This window comes from Poecile atricapillus, chromosome 6, assembly GCF_030490865.1.
Source record: "Poecile atricapillus isolate bPoeAtr1 chromosome 6, bPoeAtr1.hap1, whole genome shotgun sequence".
NCBI lineage: Eukaryota > Metazoa > Chordata > Aves > Passeriformes > Paridae > Poecile > Poecile atricapillus.
Window position 1 is genome coordinate 20,351,804 of NC_081254.1, and position 17,200 is coordinate 20,369,003.

The 17,200-nt window shown below is 36.2% G+C and overlaps 1 protein-coding gene across 1 annotated transcript in view; it reads right to left on the bottom strand.

The window, feature by feature from the left end:
• Positions 1-739: 739 nt before the first annotated feature.
• The window catches only part of FRMPD2 (FERM and PDZ domain containing 2), a 70,024-nt gene continuing 53,563 nt past the window's right edge, over positions 740-17,200 (bottom strand). The window contains exons 34-45 of the mRNA XM_058841390.1: positions 17,075-17,139; positions 15,488-15,649; positions 14,473-14,641; positions 13,118-13,194; positions 11,006-11,088; positions 10,350-10,465; positions 8,308-8,456; positions 6,503-6,593; positions 5,645-5,979; positions 3,890-4,105; positions 3,561-3,623; positions 740-2,741 (exon numbers count right to left, since the gene is read on the bottom strand). Coding sequence (XP_058697373.1) covers positions 2,670-2,741; positions 3,561-3,623; positions 3,890-4,105; positions 5,645-5,979; positions 6,503-6,593; positions 8,308-8,456; positions 10,350-10,465; positions 11,006-11,088; positions 13,118-13,194; positions 14,473-14,641; positions 15,488-15,649; positions 17,075-17,139 — 1,598 coding nt within the window. The 3' untranslated portion in view covers positions 740-2,669. The remainder of the gene's footprint in view (positions 2,742-3,560; positions 3,624-3,889; positions 4,106-5,644; positions 5,980-6,502; positions 6,594-8,307; positions 8,457-10,349; positions 10,466-11,005; positions 11,089-13,117; positions 13,195-14,472; positions 14,642-15,487; positions 15,650-17,074; positions 17,140-17,200) is intronic.

Genomic DNA, 17,200 nt, shown 5'->3' on the forward strand with positions numbered 1-17,200 from the left:
AGCACAAAGGGTTAGCTCAATGCCACTTCATTCAAGTAAGAAGAGTGGCCAAAGGCACAGACTGAGGTTCTCTACCATAATACATCTCTTGCATATTAGGATGTGCGCAAAGTCCAGTCAGCGCACTTTATATGCTAAATAATATCTCATCAGAAGTCATACAAAGCAGTATGAGTCTCTTTTCTGACTGAGGAAAGATAGTTTTGTGTGTAGGCAAAGAATCAGAGATTTTATCATCTGTGCTTAGTTCCCAAGTTTTTCAAAAGTCTGTAGACCTTGGACAAATCACCAACCACCGCCTCACTTCCCTATGAATGAAGTAGGACAATAGATTTTCCTTCCTTTTCAGTTTATCCTGACTTGTCAAGTAGTGTGAGCTCTTTAAAGAATGGGTTATCTTTTATTCCAAATGAATGTGTATCAGTGAGCCTCAATCTCCAGGGAGTTTTGCATGAATAAAGAACACAGAAGTGGGGCACTAAGTTGTGCTCTGTATGTGTGTGTGTGTGTGTGTGTAAATGCTTATCAGCTGCTGGATGTGGCCAGATTCCACTATACATCATCACAAAATCTGCCTTTAGAGGAAGTTTAAAGATAAGCCCCTACGAATAAAATACTTTCTCTAGAGTTCATATTGGTTAATAGTTAGGTATTGCAGCTGCTTTTTTATTTAAAAAAAATGAAATTAAGCAAATTGTTTTCAGAAATCTTTTTAATATCTCTGCAAAACAGGAAAAAACTTAAGTCAAACAGCAAACACATCTTTCAAACAACTGCAAAGATGATGCAAAAATAGTGACCTATGAGGATTGTCTTCTAAATCCAGAATACTTGTTCTAAGCCACAGAAAAAACACCTTTGCATGAAGTACAGGAATATTTTCACTAGGATGCTTATTAAATTTTTGTGGTACAAAAGAAGAATTGTGCATTCATTACAGTGTAATGCATTGATTGCCTAGTAGTACATGTGCAGTAATTAAAGTCAAAGTGAAAGGCCAAATACCAAATGAAGGTAACAAAGTTATGAAAAAAAAAATGGCTGTTGATATTTGACAAAATTGTGCGAACAGTCCTTTGTATGCAGCGTAAAGATAATAAATGCAGAATGTATGGAGAGTAATGCTTTGAGGAAGGACCAAATTCAATGAATTTAAGAAAAGACATTGAATTCTGCATATGTTTATATCAATATAACTCCAGGGTTACTCCTGGATTAGCATTTAGCATTGCTCTGGAACTTTATTAATATGCTTGAAATTAGCAACTGGGTCACATAATTAATTGCATTTTTATATTTTCCTGCCTCCAGACTATTGAAGGGCAGAAAGAAAAAATGTGTCTTGGCCTTAATTATAACTGTATTACAGTGGCTTTTCCTAAAAGCCATACTTAAATCTTTATTTAATACACCATTCTTTCTGAATTATAAACCTCTAATTTGTAATAGGTAATAAAATAAATAGGTATTTTATTTTTTTGCTTCAACTGCAGTTTTATACCCAATGTCTCTTAATATTTTCTCTTTAGCAGAAACCAAATAAGTTTTAAAATATGTACAATTTAGATTGTTTCCATTTCCTATGTTTACAAGTTACTCTTCTAATGCACATCTAATCACTTCTATATGTCACCTGCTAGATAAGGACTTAGAAGTACTATTATGGAAACAAATACAATCTTACACCTTGAACAGCAGATTTCTGCTCAAATCCACCCACACAAACAGAAACACTTTTTACAAGAAAAATAAACTGTACAGAGAGTTCTTTAACTTAACGATCTGATTCAGCCCCTACTCAGACCAGCAGGATATCCCATATTTCAGATTGTAGGTAAGAATGAAAAGACAGTCAATCATTGTAAAGGATTAGGGAAAGATGAAGTTTATGTGTGTACCACAACACACACATAGTTGTTTCACCTGGCTTAGCATTCCTTTTTCTATGGATGTAGAATGAAAATACTGATGCTATCTACATCTGTTCATATTGCTGGAAAAAATTAGTCTTCCATCCAATTATTAGAACACTCTTCCTTTGTAGAGAACCAGGCTTTAAAGGTATCCTATTTTTTCTGTCAGTTTCTTGATTTAAGATGTCTAGTGATAGTGGTATAAACTCATGGGCTGGAGTAACGACTGGAAATGGTTCTACATTGTTCAAGCAGCCAAAGGTCACCAAATTGAGTCCCTCCATACCAAAGCATAACTGCTGGAGTAAATACTGTTTTGCTGTCCAGAAGCCAATAGTGCACGACAATAGATAAGGGTCAGCTAATCTTCCCCTAACACCAACAGAATCTTAGATCTTTATAGTTGCCCTCTGGATAGTAAAGCTAATTCCAAAGGCTTCTATAGCCTTGCTACAGCCCCAACATATATTCCTAGCAATTAATCTGTTCTTACACAGAATGCAAAAATAGTCCCTAGCAATTTAACACAGCAGTGTTGCAGTGCTGGCTGCCTGTTTCTTCATCCTTTGAGCCAAGAAATACATTACTTATGCAGGACATGTTAAGCAAGGTTTTAAAATTTGAAATCAGGGAATTCTAAAAAAGCATGTAATAACACTTGTCTGCTGGCTTGACATCTCTTTAAAGTAGTTGCTGAGCAGTTCCTGGAGTCCATGTGGAAGAGCAACAGGAAGACTCATATTGTAGGAATCATATTCAGTAGGAATCCATTGCTCGGAGGATCTGAAGGACTTCCAGAACAACTTCATAACAGAATAAATACTCATCCTGTGTGTGGAGACACCGGTGTGAAACACCTGGTTAGAGTCAACATAAATTATAGACAAAGAAGGATGGACTACCTGAAGTTGTATGGTTATATATGCTTATAGCATCAGCGTCTTTGTCATATGGATACAAAACTTACATATTTAAGAGAATCCTTGTTCTTTTTGTTCCATCACTGGTAAAAGTACAGGAACACTGTAATTTAAGCATGTGCTCAACTCTTATTTAGGACAGTGAAGGTTATATATTTGCTTAATTTTAGTTACTGACTCAATCATTACCCTGAAGAAAAATATATCAAAGCATATACTAAAATATTTGCCTATAGGAAGAACTTCTTTTAGTCTTCTCTTGCTTTTATTCTCACCAACTGTTTTCTCTAAGGTGAGTTACCTGCATCTTGTCTTCCTCTGTGTGAAAAATCTTCTCAGGAGTGGGTTTAGCTAGGAGTAGAAGGGTTTAACTTGGTGATGATAACTCAGCAATAGCAAGAATTCAACTGAAAGGTGTAATTTTTCAGGGTAGGGTTTATAATAAATCACTGTTTCTGTGATAGTTGCTTTTCTTCTTGCTTTAGAAAAAGAAAGGGGGGTGCAGTATCTGTCCTATATTGCTGCTTTGCTTTTGTTTCACTTATTTAGTAGGAGACAAATTTTCATATTTAAAACTAGACACCACTTGCCTAGAAGGCCATTACTTTCCTCAAGTGAGAGCACTAAAATGATATTTTAAGCCCCAGATTTATCAATGCATGGGGAATTGTGCCACTGATTGAGGCTTTAAGAAAAATAATAATCTAATTGCATATTTAGAACTTACCTTAGTTTGGATCATGCCAAAACGCTGATCTCTCAAATCTCTCACTATCTGCTTGATGTTGAACTATCAGAAGAGAACAGTTTTTATTTGGTTGACATGCATGTTATAAAGAAAGATTTAAGCATATTCATATGGGCAAGCTGTGACAGTTCTTTTAGAAATAGTATATTTGTAGTTACTTACTTTGTTGTTTAAAACAATGAAAGCTGGTTTATTCTATTTTGTTAGAACAAATTCTTACAGGATCTGTTCTGTTCTAAGAGGTTTCACCATGTTGTTGACATCCATACCAGTTTGTAATACTTAACAATGACCTGTTTGATACTTACACATAAATCTTTTTCTATATGGCTGAGAAGAATTTCAACACACAGCAAAACTCCACTTCTTCCAATGCCAGTGCTACAGTGAGCAACAATAGGTCCTGTCCTGTGAGCTTTTCTCATGTAACAAATAAATTTTACAAGCTGCTCAGCCAGTTTGGAAGTATTGTGCTCTGGCCAAGTGATAAATTGCAAGTGACTTATAATGCGCTTTTCTTCTGTCTGGAAGAGAGAGACCAGAAAGGTTAACAATTATCAGTTCCAAAACTAATTTTCAAGGAATTCCACTAAAAATTTCCTTCAGCCTCATTCTTAAAATTGGTAATTTACAGTTCTTTAGCTTTTCATAATTGACTAAATTAAAGCTTCTTTAGGTTTCAAGAAATGAACTCAGAAACACAAGACTAGAAAATTTATGTCTTATGACTTTGACAAGACACTGCAGTAACTCTGTTGCCTTGAAAGAATGTAGTTATGTCATCTGTTGGTTAGAAAAGAAAAAGAAAAACATATTTTAAATTAGAACCATTGCAATACTCTTTGCTAAAATTGTTTTTGTAGCTAAGTTAAGCTTTACTAATAGAAGAGTAGTAATATGAGAACCACTCTCATATTATCTGATATATCTGTAAATTTATCTGATGGCTATCAGATATAAAATAATAACTTTATATCTGATAAATATCTTATGGCTATCAGATATAAAAGAATAACTTGTGATTAGATTCTCAATATGCAAATCAACTAAAAATGCTTACAAGAATAAATAAAATGTAGATAAAATAAAGAGTTATATTAATTGAATGTTCCTGGGTCATCACTTCTTGTTGCCAGTTCACAAAGTCATGTTAAAATCTGAATGTTAACTACCTGGATTTTTGCAATCAGAAGAATTTGGATGTAAGCATGCATTTATTTTAAAGTGGACCAGTGGCTTTCTTTAGTAGTTTGCTACTAATTCAGTACAAACATAGAAATCTTACATGTTCATTGAAACAATCACATTTGGTGTTCCATCTTGCCATTTTAATAGTCTTTTGAAAAGACTTGTATCAAATGCTTTACAATGCTTCACACTCAGTGACATAAGGTGAATTTCCTCAAATAAAAAAAAAAAATTGTTACCTTGATGGAAAAAGGCACCAAGTTCAGTCTGCCACAGGTTTTTTTAAATTATTCCATCAAATAATATGTCCTACAGATATCTTTGCAAAGCTTTACTTAATATCGAGGCAAGATTGATGGACTTACACCTGCCCTGTTTTCCCTGTTCTTCCACCTGGATTCTGTATTTGTTCAGTTTCTAAAAAATGCTGCGAGATTTGTAGTTTGATGTGTGTTTGTGTCTTTTCATGAACAATAAAAGTATCATCTGTCCTAAATTCTAGGATGAAAGCCACCTTCTTTCCCTCTTTCTATCCAACCATCATTACAGAATTTGAATCCACTCTGGCATGGATGTGATTTGATAAGAACAGTAAACAATTCTGCAAAACACTGAACACACCAGTTCTGTGATTATTAGAGGTCTTGTTTTTGCAAGTTCTTGTCTAAATGTATGTAATATTGGATCCATTGCTTATGTAATGAGCAAAAAAGAAGCACCTTCTTAACCTTAATTTCATGCCTGTTACTCAGATTTTTACTTCCCTAAAAAATACTGAGCACATATTACGGAAGAAGCAAACAATGCTACTTGTATCCACTCACACAAACTACATAATCAATTTAATCATGTATGAAAGTATTAAGTCAACTTACCTGCTTGTTGATAATTTCTATTTTTCTAATTATGTAGTATTCCATAATCTGGTAATTGTGTAGCCTGAGATAGAAATTGGCCAGGTCTTTAGAGTCATAGGGAGATTCAGGCCAGTATCGATGACATTTGACTTGCCCTAACTCCACTTCTTTTGTCATCATGGCAATCACATCTGATTCACTCTCCCAGACCATTTGCCAGAAATCAGCCATAGTGGATGGCAGAGGCCCTTGGGTTATAATATAAAAGTGTTCCTCTTCTCCAACATTCATTCTAATGTAGCTTGCATTAATGTAGCCATTCTTTTCTCCCAGAGGAACCCGTGTCTTATCATCTGTACAGAAACAGAAAGATGCTATTTCAGCTGTGGATCTGAAACAGAGTTCTACCATCTCCAGCACTCAGGATATAGGAAACCTCAGTCTTTTCAGAAAAGTATGCCTCTGGATTTTAGAATACATTTGACTAGTGGTACTAATATTAATCATTGCAAGTAGGAATTCCCACAGATAAATTGCATGGTTCATTGCAGATTTATTTTTCTTAAGGTACTAGTGTAACATTATGAAAGGCCTTCTAATTACTGTAGTATTGTTTGCCAGTTTTCCGAAATAGTGTACCCAATCCTGCTTTTCATGTATTCATAGGAATGTTGTCACTGGATATTGGTGTTGCAAACCAGGAAAACCTTTAAATATATATACACTGCATCACTGATCTATAGAGATGCTACAAATTTTTGCATGTGTTGTCCTCTTGCTGCAGTTTAGAAAGACATCAAGGGTCCAGAAAATTTTCTTGTGTTTCTCTGATGACTTGTTCACCAAATGTATGTTCTCATTTCTGTGCATACTTACATGGAAGGATATCTCGGTATCTGTTTTTGTTTTGGTTTTCTGGTGCTTTGCCAGTCCTGCAGTCATCTGTTGGTTTCACATGTTCTAAAGCCTAGATCAGAAAGAAATAGTCAATCCATGTTGTTCACATCCTCAACAGACAACTTCTACAGTGTCAATGTGAACAAACTTTACTGCTGTATATAACCCAAGACAGGCAAATAGACTTCTTACAGAAGAAAATCAGTACATCATTATGTAAACTTCTAGGCAAGGAATTCAATTTGCTTTGTATTTTCTTTGCCCTGCACAATATTTCTGCATTTTCAAGTGATGTTTCCAACCCTCATCCTCAGACCCCATCATTACAAGTGCTTGTTGTATACTGCTGTATTATAGATGTTTGGAATACTCTCTTGGGCAAATGCCAGCATTTATGGTTGATAACACAATGACTAAAGCACTAACTATTGCACTATTAACAGTGCAATAATGACAGTGAATATTTTTCAGTGATGGAGAAAGGGATGGATATAGGGAACACCACCAATGATATTAAGTGCGAATCATACAGTCATTAAGAACTTCACAGCAAATTTAGGGGATTTGAATGCAGTGTAGTCAGAAGCAGAAATGTGCAAGTTCATTTCATTTATATTTTTCTGTTACCTTGACATTTTTTTATTCTTCTGCCTATTTGCTATGCATTGCACAATGCTCAGCCATCATGCTCTGCCACTATACATTCATATGAAGTACATGTGACAGTTCTTGAACACTTTCATCAGTTACTACTGCTTTTACTCAGATAAAATATCCAATGGCTTTGGTAACCAGCACTTTACTTATTAGATCTATATGTTTTGTGTGCAGATGTGTGGCTCAGCTTACAGTAAGCTATACCTATATCAGTAATGGAATGTAATGAATGGAAATTAATACATGCCCTTGAGCCTTCAGGGAATATCAGCAAATCCTACACACTTGAGCCTGTGGGATTTTGTGCCCAGAAAGTTGGAGATATAAAGGCAAGTGAAATAAACTGATAACATTGCAATTACTACGGAGAAGTGGCAGCAATCCATTTCACTGGTAATGAGCAAGTCCTTTAAAGGAAATCCAGTATACTATGTTGAAGAATTACAGAATAATCTGTTCTTTGGGAATTTGATGATAACTGCATACTCTGTTTATGTTCTGAAACAAGAGATTTTACAAGCCTTCCTAATTTTACAATTTTTTCTTGATTTATATGCAATCAGATATAATTATGTGTTTTCATTATCTATGGAGGTACATTACATTTTCTTTGTAATTTCACTAAGTCTCTGATCATAACAGCATCTTGTGACAATGAGTTCTGTGGATAACTGGAGTGTTCCATTGTGTGGAACATTTTCCTTCCAACTGTTTCTACACTAGTGAAATCTTAGCAGCATGGATTTATTTCTTACGTGCAGCCCCTAGGATAGTTCTTAGGCAGATGTTCAGCAGAGCTGAGGGGTAATAGGAAGAAGTCAATCTAGAAAAGTCATTCCTAACCTACATTATGAATGTTACATTCTTTGTTTTTCTGTCATTCTACATGGGCAGTACCTTTGAACAGGGAACAGTTTAAGGCTGACATGTGTGGAAAGAGACATAAATACTGTACTGTCACCCAAACAGCAGAGTAGAAACCCCATTTTGGCAGGAATAATTGTCAGAGAAAAAGAATTCAGTAAAGATATATAAGCTGAACTCCCATACTGTATGCAGAATGCTATTAAAAGTCACTTTCTTAGCTGTGCTGAACTGTTAGTTCTTAAAAAGTAATCACAGTTTACCATAAACTCCTTTAGCACCTCTTGATTTTCAATCCGCAGCTGAAGGCCTTGAATAAGACCTGTTATGTCAGTCCTTGGATCTATTCCACTCTGTGATGGTTTCAAGTTAATTAACTGAGTCAGTTCATCTCCAGAAGCAAAGGTTCTGTCTATGTATCAACAACAACAAAAAAAAAGCAAACAAAAAACCAAAACACAACAACAAAAAACCAAGAAGTTTTTAATTATTATTGTTCATAGTGCAGAATCTTGGCTTTAAAAACTAGGGAGCTGCTGTATGTGTATATATTTTGTTGCTTATATTATGAAAGTGAAATATGAGAAAATGGAAGAAAATATTTTCAATTTACTTATGTTCACAGCAGAAAGAAGAATAAGTCAACATCATGGATACAACCAGCACTGCATTTCGTGTTGTTTGGAAGCAGATCCAATTATTGCAAGTTATTTCCTCACAGAGTTTCTAAATACAGTCTGTTCTAAATAAACTGTCCTTGCAGAATTGGAAACTTTAATGCTAATTTATAGTGGTATAGGATATTCTGGCCACATCTTCACAGAGAATCATCTTCATGTTTCCAACACTTCCATGACAATTAGTATTGCCACACTACACTGCTAGAAATAATCACAGTAAATTCTTCCTTCCCAAAGTAAGCAAATATATTGTTCTTGTCATCTTAACTTACACTGCCCTTCAAGAACAAGATAGGAACTATCTTTGATGCACCAAAGTCAGGATTCAGTTTTGCTACTTAGCTCATCCTGAAATGTATGTTCTGATCCAGCACCTGACAGATTATGAAAATAGATAAACATTGCATCTCCAGAAATATCACTACTATACTGGAATGATAGAAAAACTTTTGTTCTCATGTTGAGTAAAAACAGTAGTTTGTTATGTAAAAAATAATGGTTTGAGGCAGAGGAATTACGGATTTTTGGGTTTTTAGTCATAGGCTACTGTTTGCAAAGGATAACATACCAGCTGCCTCAAAGAAAAGCTGATGATATGTTCCAGGATGAAGACAAGCAATGTTCTGCTTTCCTCTTGTAAGGTATCATCACTACTCTTAACTAATTTCTGTTACAGTAGAGTTGTGCTTGCTGTGCTTTCGTCTGGGCTATGACTTGCCCCTGCCTTGCCTGAGCTTCTAAAACCTGAGCTTTCTTCTGCATTTCATTCTCTAACCCTTGAAGAGGCTCCTATTATGTAGTTGAGAGTGCCAGTGAAGACAGATCCCCACTCCAGACAGTGTACACTATTTCCCATACACTTCTCCTTCCAGATCAAGTAAGAATTAAAAATCCCCAAACTCTGAGCAGGTAGTAGGTGATAGACTGGCTATAATTTTCTGTTTGCTGGCCAGGAAGGCTTGGTAGTGTGAGGGAGTTACCTGTGTTTTACTTCTAATAAGAGCCATCAGCGACTCATTGCTTTTACCAGGTGAGAAGAAGAAAGGAGAGAGAGCAATCTGTATTTCACAGAGTCTGTGAGATACTGCAGCATCCTCAGTATGATTCCTTTCACAAATTATTCTCTTTTGGAGCAGAAGGAGCTTTATTTCCATAAAGGAATAATTAGGCAGATTCTTTCTGTAAACACTTCTTGTGTCATAGGGGCTTTGGCACCTGAGCTGTGAAAGTGCTTCAGTACATGCTTAAGCACAGTTCTAGGGTTTTTTATGAAATTGCCATGCAGGGTGAAATTCAATGATTTTGGGAACAAAGTCTTGAGAGAGAATTTGACCCTTCATTCTGCATTTTTAAGTGTCCAATTTACTTTTTTTGTGCAGTTGTATAGGAACAGTAAGGGAGAGAGGAGATACCTCATGATGTGTGTCTCCTTTTAGAGTTACAGAAGTTTGGATGGCCTATATATGCATCTGTGGTAAAAACTGTGTCTTGAGTGCCCTGGTCTTTTAGACTGAAAGAGAAAATCTTTAGCTTGTATACAAGGGACTAGTGTTGTTCTCAATGTACATATATGGAGGTGCTGGGCTATGCTGTTGAAGAAACAAGATAAGTTTTTGTGTGATTACTTCTAGGTAGAACAGGAATCCTGTGGGGAATAACATCATCTTCATTGTTCCAGCTTCCTGACTCAGACTGCTGAGTTTCTCTTCTGCAGCTTTCACATTCTGCACATTTCTGTGACCTGTAAAACAACATCAGTTGAACTGGCAGAAGCTTTGATAAGCTGACTCACACAAAGATTTTGTGTTTAATCTGTTTGTGCTCACTTTTCACTTTCTTGAGCAACTATTTTCAAGAATTGGTCAGAACTTTGAGGATCATAAGTTCAAGGAGTTGTAGTAGCATTTTGTATGGAGTGTTGTTTGCAAATATAGCTACTGAAAAATACTATTGTCAGTATGCAATTGTTGTTGGTTTTTTTCAGAGGTAAGAACATACTCTGAATAAAAAGCTGCTCAAAAATGACTGCAAGTAAAGTTTCTCACAGCTAGAGACCACTTTCATGTAGGACATTTTTCAACTGTTAGCCCTTACACCTGGAGGCTTCAATTCTCTTTTCTTAGTAGTTGTGTGGAAGCTGTTTAGCAGCTCTTCCTGCAGGTGGAGCTGCATTCCATAGACCCGTATTTCTATCATTTTCGTACCATATTAGGACAGAGCTGGAAATATAATTTATCCATACTATTTATTTTTATAGTTTTACTTCATTTGAAATACTTACCTTTCTGAAATGTTACTAATGATATCCTTACAGTCTTGTCCAGCCACCTGACCTTGGAGAGATTTGTCTGTTCTTTGTTCATCCTGTAGGTTTCAAATAAGAAAAATCTGTGAAAAATCAGTACACCGAAACATCAAGAATATAGATACTTTCATCAACAGTCTTACTTGTTTCTGACAGAAGTGTATCCTCTGCTCAAGGAGGAAAAGGAAAATATAATAGTTTCCACTTCCAGAAGAAAGTGTGTATTGCAGTAACTAGTTGGAGTTAAAAGACTTATCAGCTGCACTTCTAAGTTTCCAAACAATACAACCTAGAAACACCTTTACATCTCAGCATGCATGACTGAACTTTGAAAAGTTTTTTATATCCTTTCTGATCTCAGAAAGAAAATGGAATCACAGGAATCATGAGTCACACTCTTCCCCTCCCAATTCTTGGCAGCAGGAAGCACCAGCATCTGAGATTGAACTGTTTGTAATAATTTCCTTTTTTTTGTCTTAGACACAACGATGCCAAGGGTAGAAGCAGGGTGCAGCTGCTCTGCAGAAGAAGCACTCAGCTAATGGAGAAGGCAGACCCTTGATGATCCTCCATATGCAATAGAAGCAATAGTATTGGTGGCTGCTTTTCCATCCTAAAGAGTAATAACTAGGTCCTGCATTTAAATAATGTTACAGGATATCTGCTGTTAGCATGTGAAAGTAGCTTCTTCTCAGCTGTAACACTTGACAAATAATTATTTAAATTTTAGTTCAAATTGGTGTTTCTTTTTTCACTGCTTAATATTTCAGATGCACCCAGGAAACACCCTGGCATACTGCACACTTCACATGCTGAATGCCCCAGGGAATCTTAATGGTATCTCCCACTTGTACTTTATTTTCTTACTTTTGTGCATGTATTTCCCCATTAGAATAGGAATGTTTGTAGCTGCTGATTTAAGCATGAATTCATCTACCCAGTTTCTGTACCTATGGATTACATAGATCAGAGACTGCTGTAATGATTTTTGGTTTTGATTTGTGAAGAAAATCTGTTTTACTGCTTCATTTTTCCTTTTTTTTTAGTAGCTTGTCATTTTTAAAGTCTACATCTCTGCTCTATAAAGTAAAGCAGAAATAGTTTCTATTCATAGGAGACAAATAAAGGCAAGCTGGAAATAATGAAGAAGAGGGAGGTTAATGGAACCAATTCAGGGAAAACACTAAGAACATGCTTAAATTTAGGTGTGTGCTAGATAGAATTAACTGCATTGCTTAAAACTAAATGTTTCCCTTAATGCCTTGCTAACTGGGAGATCTGACTGGTCACCTGTAACCTTACTTCTATCTCTTACTTCTCATTGATATTTGTTGGGAGTACTTATTTGTCAGACCGTAGATATGACTTTATTTTGATATTACATTTCATCAGTCTCTAAAAGTTTAGTTCCAACACCCATTCTAACAGCATGCTAAAACTTCCACAAACAATTCCTATTCAAGGTTTTCTCAGTTTATTTATGTCAAGGATTCTTACAATTTTTCTTTTTCTAGTTAAATTATATTACTTGAATCAGAGTTTGGGTTTTTTATTTGTTTTCTGGAGAATAAGAAGATCTAAATTTCTCACATTTACTGAGGAGTTTTACAGTTTTAAATTTAGAAATAATAGATGCTCTGAAATTTAATGTGGAATATTTTGTGGGACTTACTAAGATTCAAAATCATAGCTATGTTTGAAGAAATTTAGATGCATTTGAATTATGAATAGTAGTGAAGATAGCTGAATATAAATCTTTTAATATATATGGTTTAGAGATACTGAAAGAATAGTAAAATGAATAAATTCATTTCAGTATTATAAAGAATCAGAACAAGACTTATGGATGAAACCTTTCTTCCCTCCACCATTTTAGCATCTGTATTATACTTATCATGTGCTGTTATCTCAGTGGAATCCTGACTCACTCAAATGTCATCAGCTCCAGTCATGGAAGCACACTTCCCTCACATTAAATGTTTTTTCATTAAGAAGGTGTGGTTCTTTCCCACATTGCAGCAAACCCATGTTGTAAACAAACAGATGAGTACATTGCCTGATAACTTCTGAAAACTTCTCTGATTTTACCTTGTTGCACATTTGGTTGGAGCTTTCTTCCTTGAAAGTGAAAACAGGCTGAGCTTGCAGGCTTTCTCCACCACTCACTGAATACCAGAAAACAAAAATAAAATCAAATGCATGAAAATATAGGTCCAATTATACCCTGCTGCTTAGACCAAAGGACTTTGACCTCAGATGGGGCACTGAGATACAGTGTCTTAAACTGGCATGGAATCTCTCTCTTGTGAATGCCTGGGAGGGTTAACAGAGCACAAATGCCATATGTCACCACTGTAGAAGCCAGCATAATTCAGACTGCCAGAAGATACACTGAAGTAAAGTGCTGTATCAACAGCAGCTATAAAAAAAACCTGAAACAATTTAAACCTGCCCTCCCTAACCCAGCTCATTCCTTCACACTGCTAAGAGAAAAATACCACAGATTAATTTTGCTGCCAGTACTTCTCTCATACCATTGTGTCTTGCAGGAAAACAGTTGAAACTTTCCAGAAACTATGTAATTCACCAATGTCATATAAGAAGAAAATGGCAATGGCAGTGTCTTCTTGACTAAGAATGCTTGAAACAAAGCCTCCAATTTGTAATCAGCAGGCCAGAAGGAGGAATTCTATATCCTTCCCACTTAGGTTTCTCCACATTATAGGAAATGTTTCAATATTCAAAGAAATAGGAAGTTGAAGACTATAACTATGTAATCTATTGGTAATTTTATATCCTTGCTTTATATCCTTGCTTCCACTCCCAGCTTTAATTAGTGTTTAATTTTTGAGTATTCAGTAAAAAAAAGCATAGAGCACAAAGTTCTTCCATAGTGTTAGTCATGACTCTAAGTACTGCCCCGTGCAAGATGGGTGTGCTCTCAAATGAGTAACGATAGACCTGGGAGCAGAGCTTTCTGGATTTGAGCATGAATAAGCACAGGAGAGGATCTGTCTGCCAGACAGAACAGAAGGTGTAGTGTTTCCAGGAGATAAGTAGGAGTGATGGGATGTGAAGTTTGTGGGAGAAATATTTTAGCAACTGAACCAAAAATGGGCTGTGATTCCATCAGTGAGTTGCATAAAATGGGGTAAAATCAGACCAACGTTCATGACTTAAAAACTTAAACTGAGTTAAAGCATCAATGACGGTCTTACAGCTTTGTTCCTAGATTTAAAAATCACACTTGGGCATTCCTTCCCTGTGGTCCTGTGTCATGAGCAGTTTAGCCAGAGCTGCAAATCAGGGTGAAGAATGTGTTTGTACCTACAGCTATGAAACAGGACTAACTGTAAAATTGACTTGTTTTGCTAATGTCAAAGTTGAATTCAGGCAACACATAACCCACTTCTGTCATATGGTGAGTGGATGTAGCTGCTTACCAGGCTCTGCTTTTGTGTTTGGAGTGGAAGCTCTGTTGCTCTGGTTGCCTGAATAAGCCCAGTGCAAAGCCACGCTTCGGCAGACAGTGAGTTGAACAGTGCCTTGAGCCTTGCGCAGCAAATCTGTAACTGTTTGGCGTGGCAGACCAGACACAAAAGTCTCATTCACCTGAAAAATACAATGATGTGTATTTCCAGATTCCTGTAACACAATGCCTTTTTTAAAATCACATATCCTAGCACTGGGAAATCTTTATAGAACTTCTTTGAACTTCATGTGTCATCATTTTCTCCCATTTGTGGGAGAGAATTCTCTCCTAACTTGCTGTGATCCTTCATCTCTGTGTCTTTATACTATGATTGCCAGGACACCACAAAATTATAGTCTGAGATAGTAAGTGGGCTTTCCCCTATTCTTCATTAAGAAGATGAAGGAGAGATGGAAGTAAATGAAAACCAGAAAATCAAACAATTTTGAAACTCATGGAGGGAGAAGAAAAAATAATTTGGGGTAACAAAAAAGATGATTTATATTAAAAGGTAGTAGGATAGTAAGATTTTAAATAAAGTCTCAAAAGCCCTAATTCCAGTGCTTTTTGTTTGTCTTGATAATACCTAACTGGCACCATGACAGTAGCCTCCTGGTTAGCTGTGACCTGCATGCTTGGCCAGTTAACTCTGGCTTGCCTGAACTTTCTCTGGAATCCTTGCTAGGCACTACAGTCCTGAGTAAGTGCAGTTGGCTGCTTGCTCTGTTATTCTGGTCTGCCTCTGCTGGAGTGTCCAACTACCAGCTCTGGAGAGGGCCTGTCCCACAGGAGCCTGAACTCCAGGGAAGACACAGGGCCCCCAGGACAAGCCTCTAACCACCAGGAGCTGAGAGACAGCACCTCCTACTTGTTACTGTGCAAAGCAGCATCAGGTTTCCAATCTGCACCACCTTTATATTCAACAGATGCTCATTTTAGAGTAAGTAGAGAAAATGTGAGCCAAAGCAATGAAGAACAAACATTACCTTAAGTAAAATGTCACCAACTTGAAGTCTCCCGTCTAGATCTGCACTGCTCTCCGGGCTGATGGCTTTTATTAGGATAGCCCTGCCATTTTTTCCACCCACCAGTGCAAATCCTAGGCTTCCATTTTCTGCCTTTTCCAGCTCAATCTTAATAATGAAGTCCTGCAATAGACAAAGATGCATTCTAAAGTGGAGTTTATTCAGGGCTGTATTTTGTTTGCATTTTTATTACTGAAGATTCCCATTATTCCCATAGTCCTCACTGTCTTATGTGGATTATAGGATATATCCTACTCTTGAATAGATCTATAGAGCTTCCAGGGATCAAGATAACAGCTGCATGTATGTATCAGAATGAAAATAGTACATACTTATTTTCATACTATTTTTAATAATTGCTGCTGGGGAAAATAACCCCTTAAGAGCAAAGAAACATGTACTTATGTAATCCTTTTATAATATATCAGATAAATCACCTTAATTGACAAATAAGGCATTCTTATCTCCAGCATGACAGTGATGCAGTACATAGTTTATTCTCTTATTTTTCTATAATTTAGATCATAATCTTATAATTCCAACATTCCCATCTCTTTCACTTTAGCACTTCATTTGCTTTTAAAATCAGCTGCTTTTTAGGGCCAAGTACTGTGTCAGAAATAGCAGCAAGCTAGAAATGTTTATGACTTGCAGCATGACTAGCACCAATGCAACAAATATCAGCCTTGGAAATTATTTTTGTGAGTTGAAGATATAAACCATCATGGATTAAATCATGCAGAAGATTAGAAGAAGTAATAGTGATGACATAATCAAAAGCAAGAAAATTGTTACATTTTTTTTTGCCAGGTTGGAGGTCCAATTTTAACAAGAGACTGCGTTTGTTTTTTTGCAAACCACAATCAAGAGAAAATTAGTTAATCTATTCACATGAAATATCAGTCCCAATTTGAATAATTTCAATTAACATTACTTTCCATGTGTTTTCACCAACAGAAGTGATGTTTTCACTTGTAAGAATTTTCAAGCATTGTATGCTGAGCATGGAAATAACTTTTTTTTTGCCCCCAACAAAAACACTTGTGTGTATTCAGGAATTCATAATAAATAACTTTAAAAATGCATTACTCTTGCCAAATTCAAACCATATTGGTCTATATCAGTGCTGCATAATACTGCAAAGATTTGGGGTAATTTTACTCTCTTTTTAAGTGTCCATTTGTAAATTGCAGAATGAAACCAATTAATCTGTTTTCAAAGATTGTTGTGGAAAATGTTTCACAATTGCACATATTTTCCCCAGAATCCCATGCTGTGACATTCTGTGTCTTTTTCCTGTGCTACTGTCTTTGTAAGCATTGAAAAACAGCAACAGAAGAGCCTGTCCCCAGGAAGTGCCCAGTGCATTCTACTCTGTGAATGCTGAATACAATTCAAACTTACAGGACACTCTCCAAGTGCATTATATTCACATTCTTTATTTCAAAGAGAGGAAGAAAATATGTTAAATACCACTACTGAAAAAGCCTCACTCCATATAGCTCACTTCACGTGGTGAACCACCTCACACCTCAGAGCGTCACTTACTTTACATTCTGGAGAACCGGGAGTGTTCTGCTGAGCATCACAGTTTGTTTCCTCCAAATGTTTCTCTGTCAAAAAGCAACAAAAAGTTTTAGGTTGTTGTCCTGGTAAAATATTCTGCAGTATAAC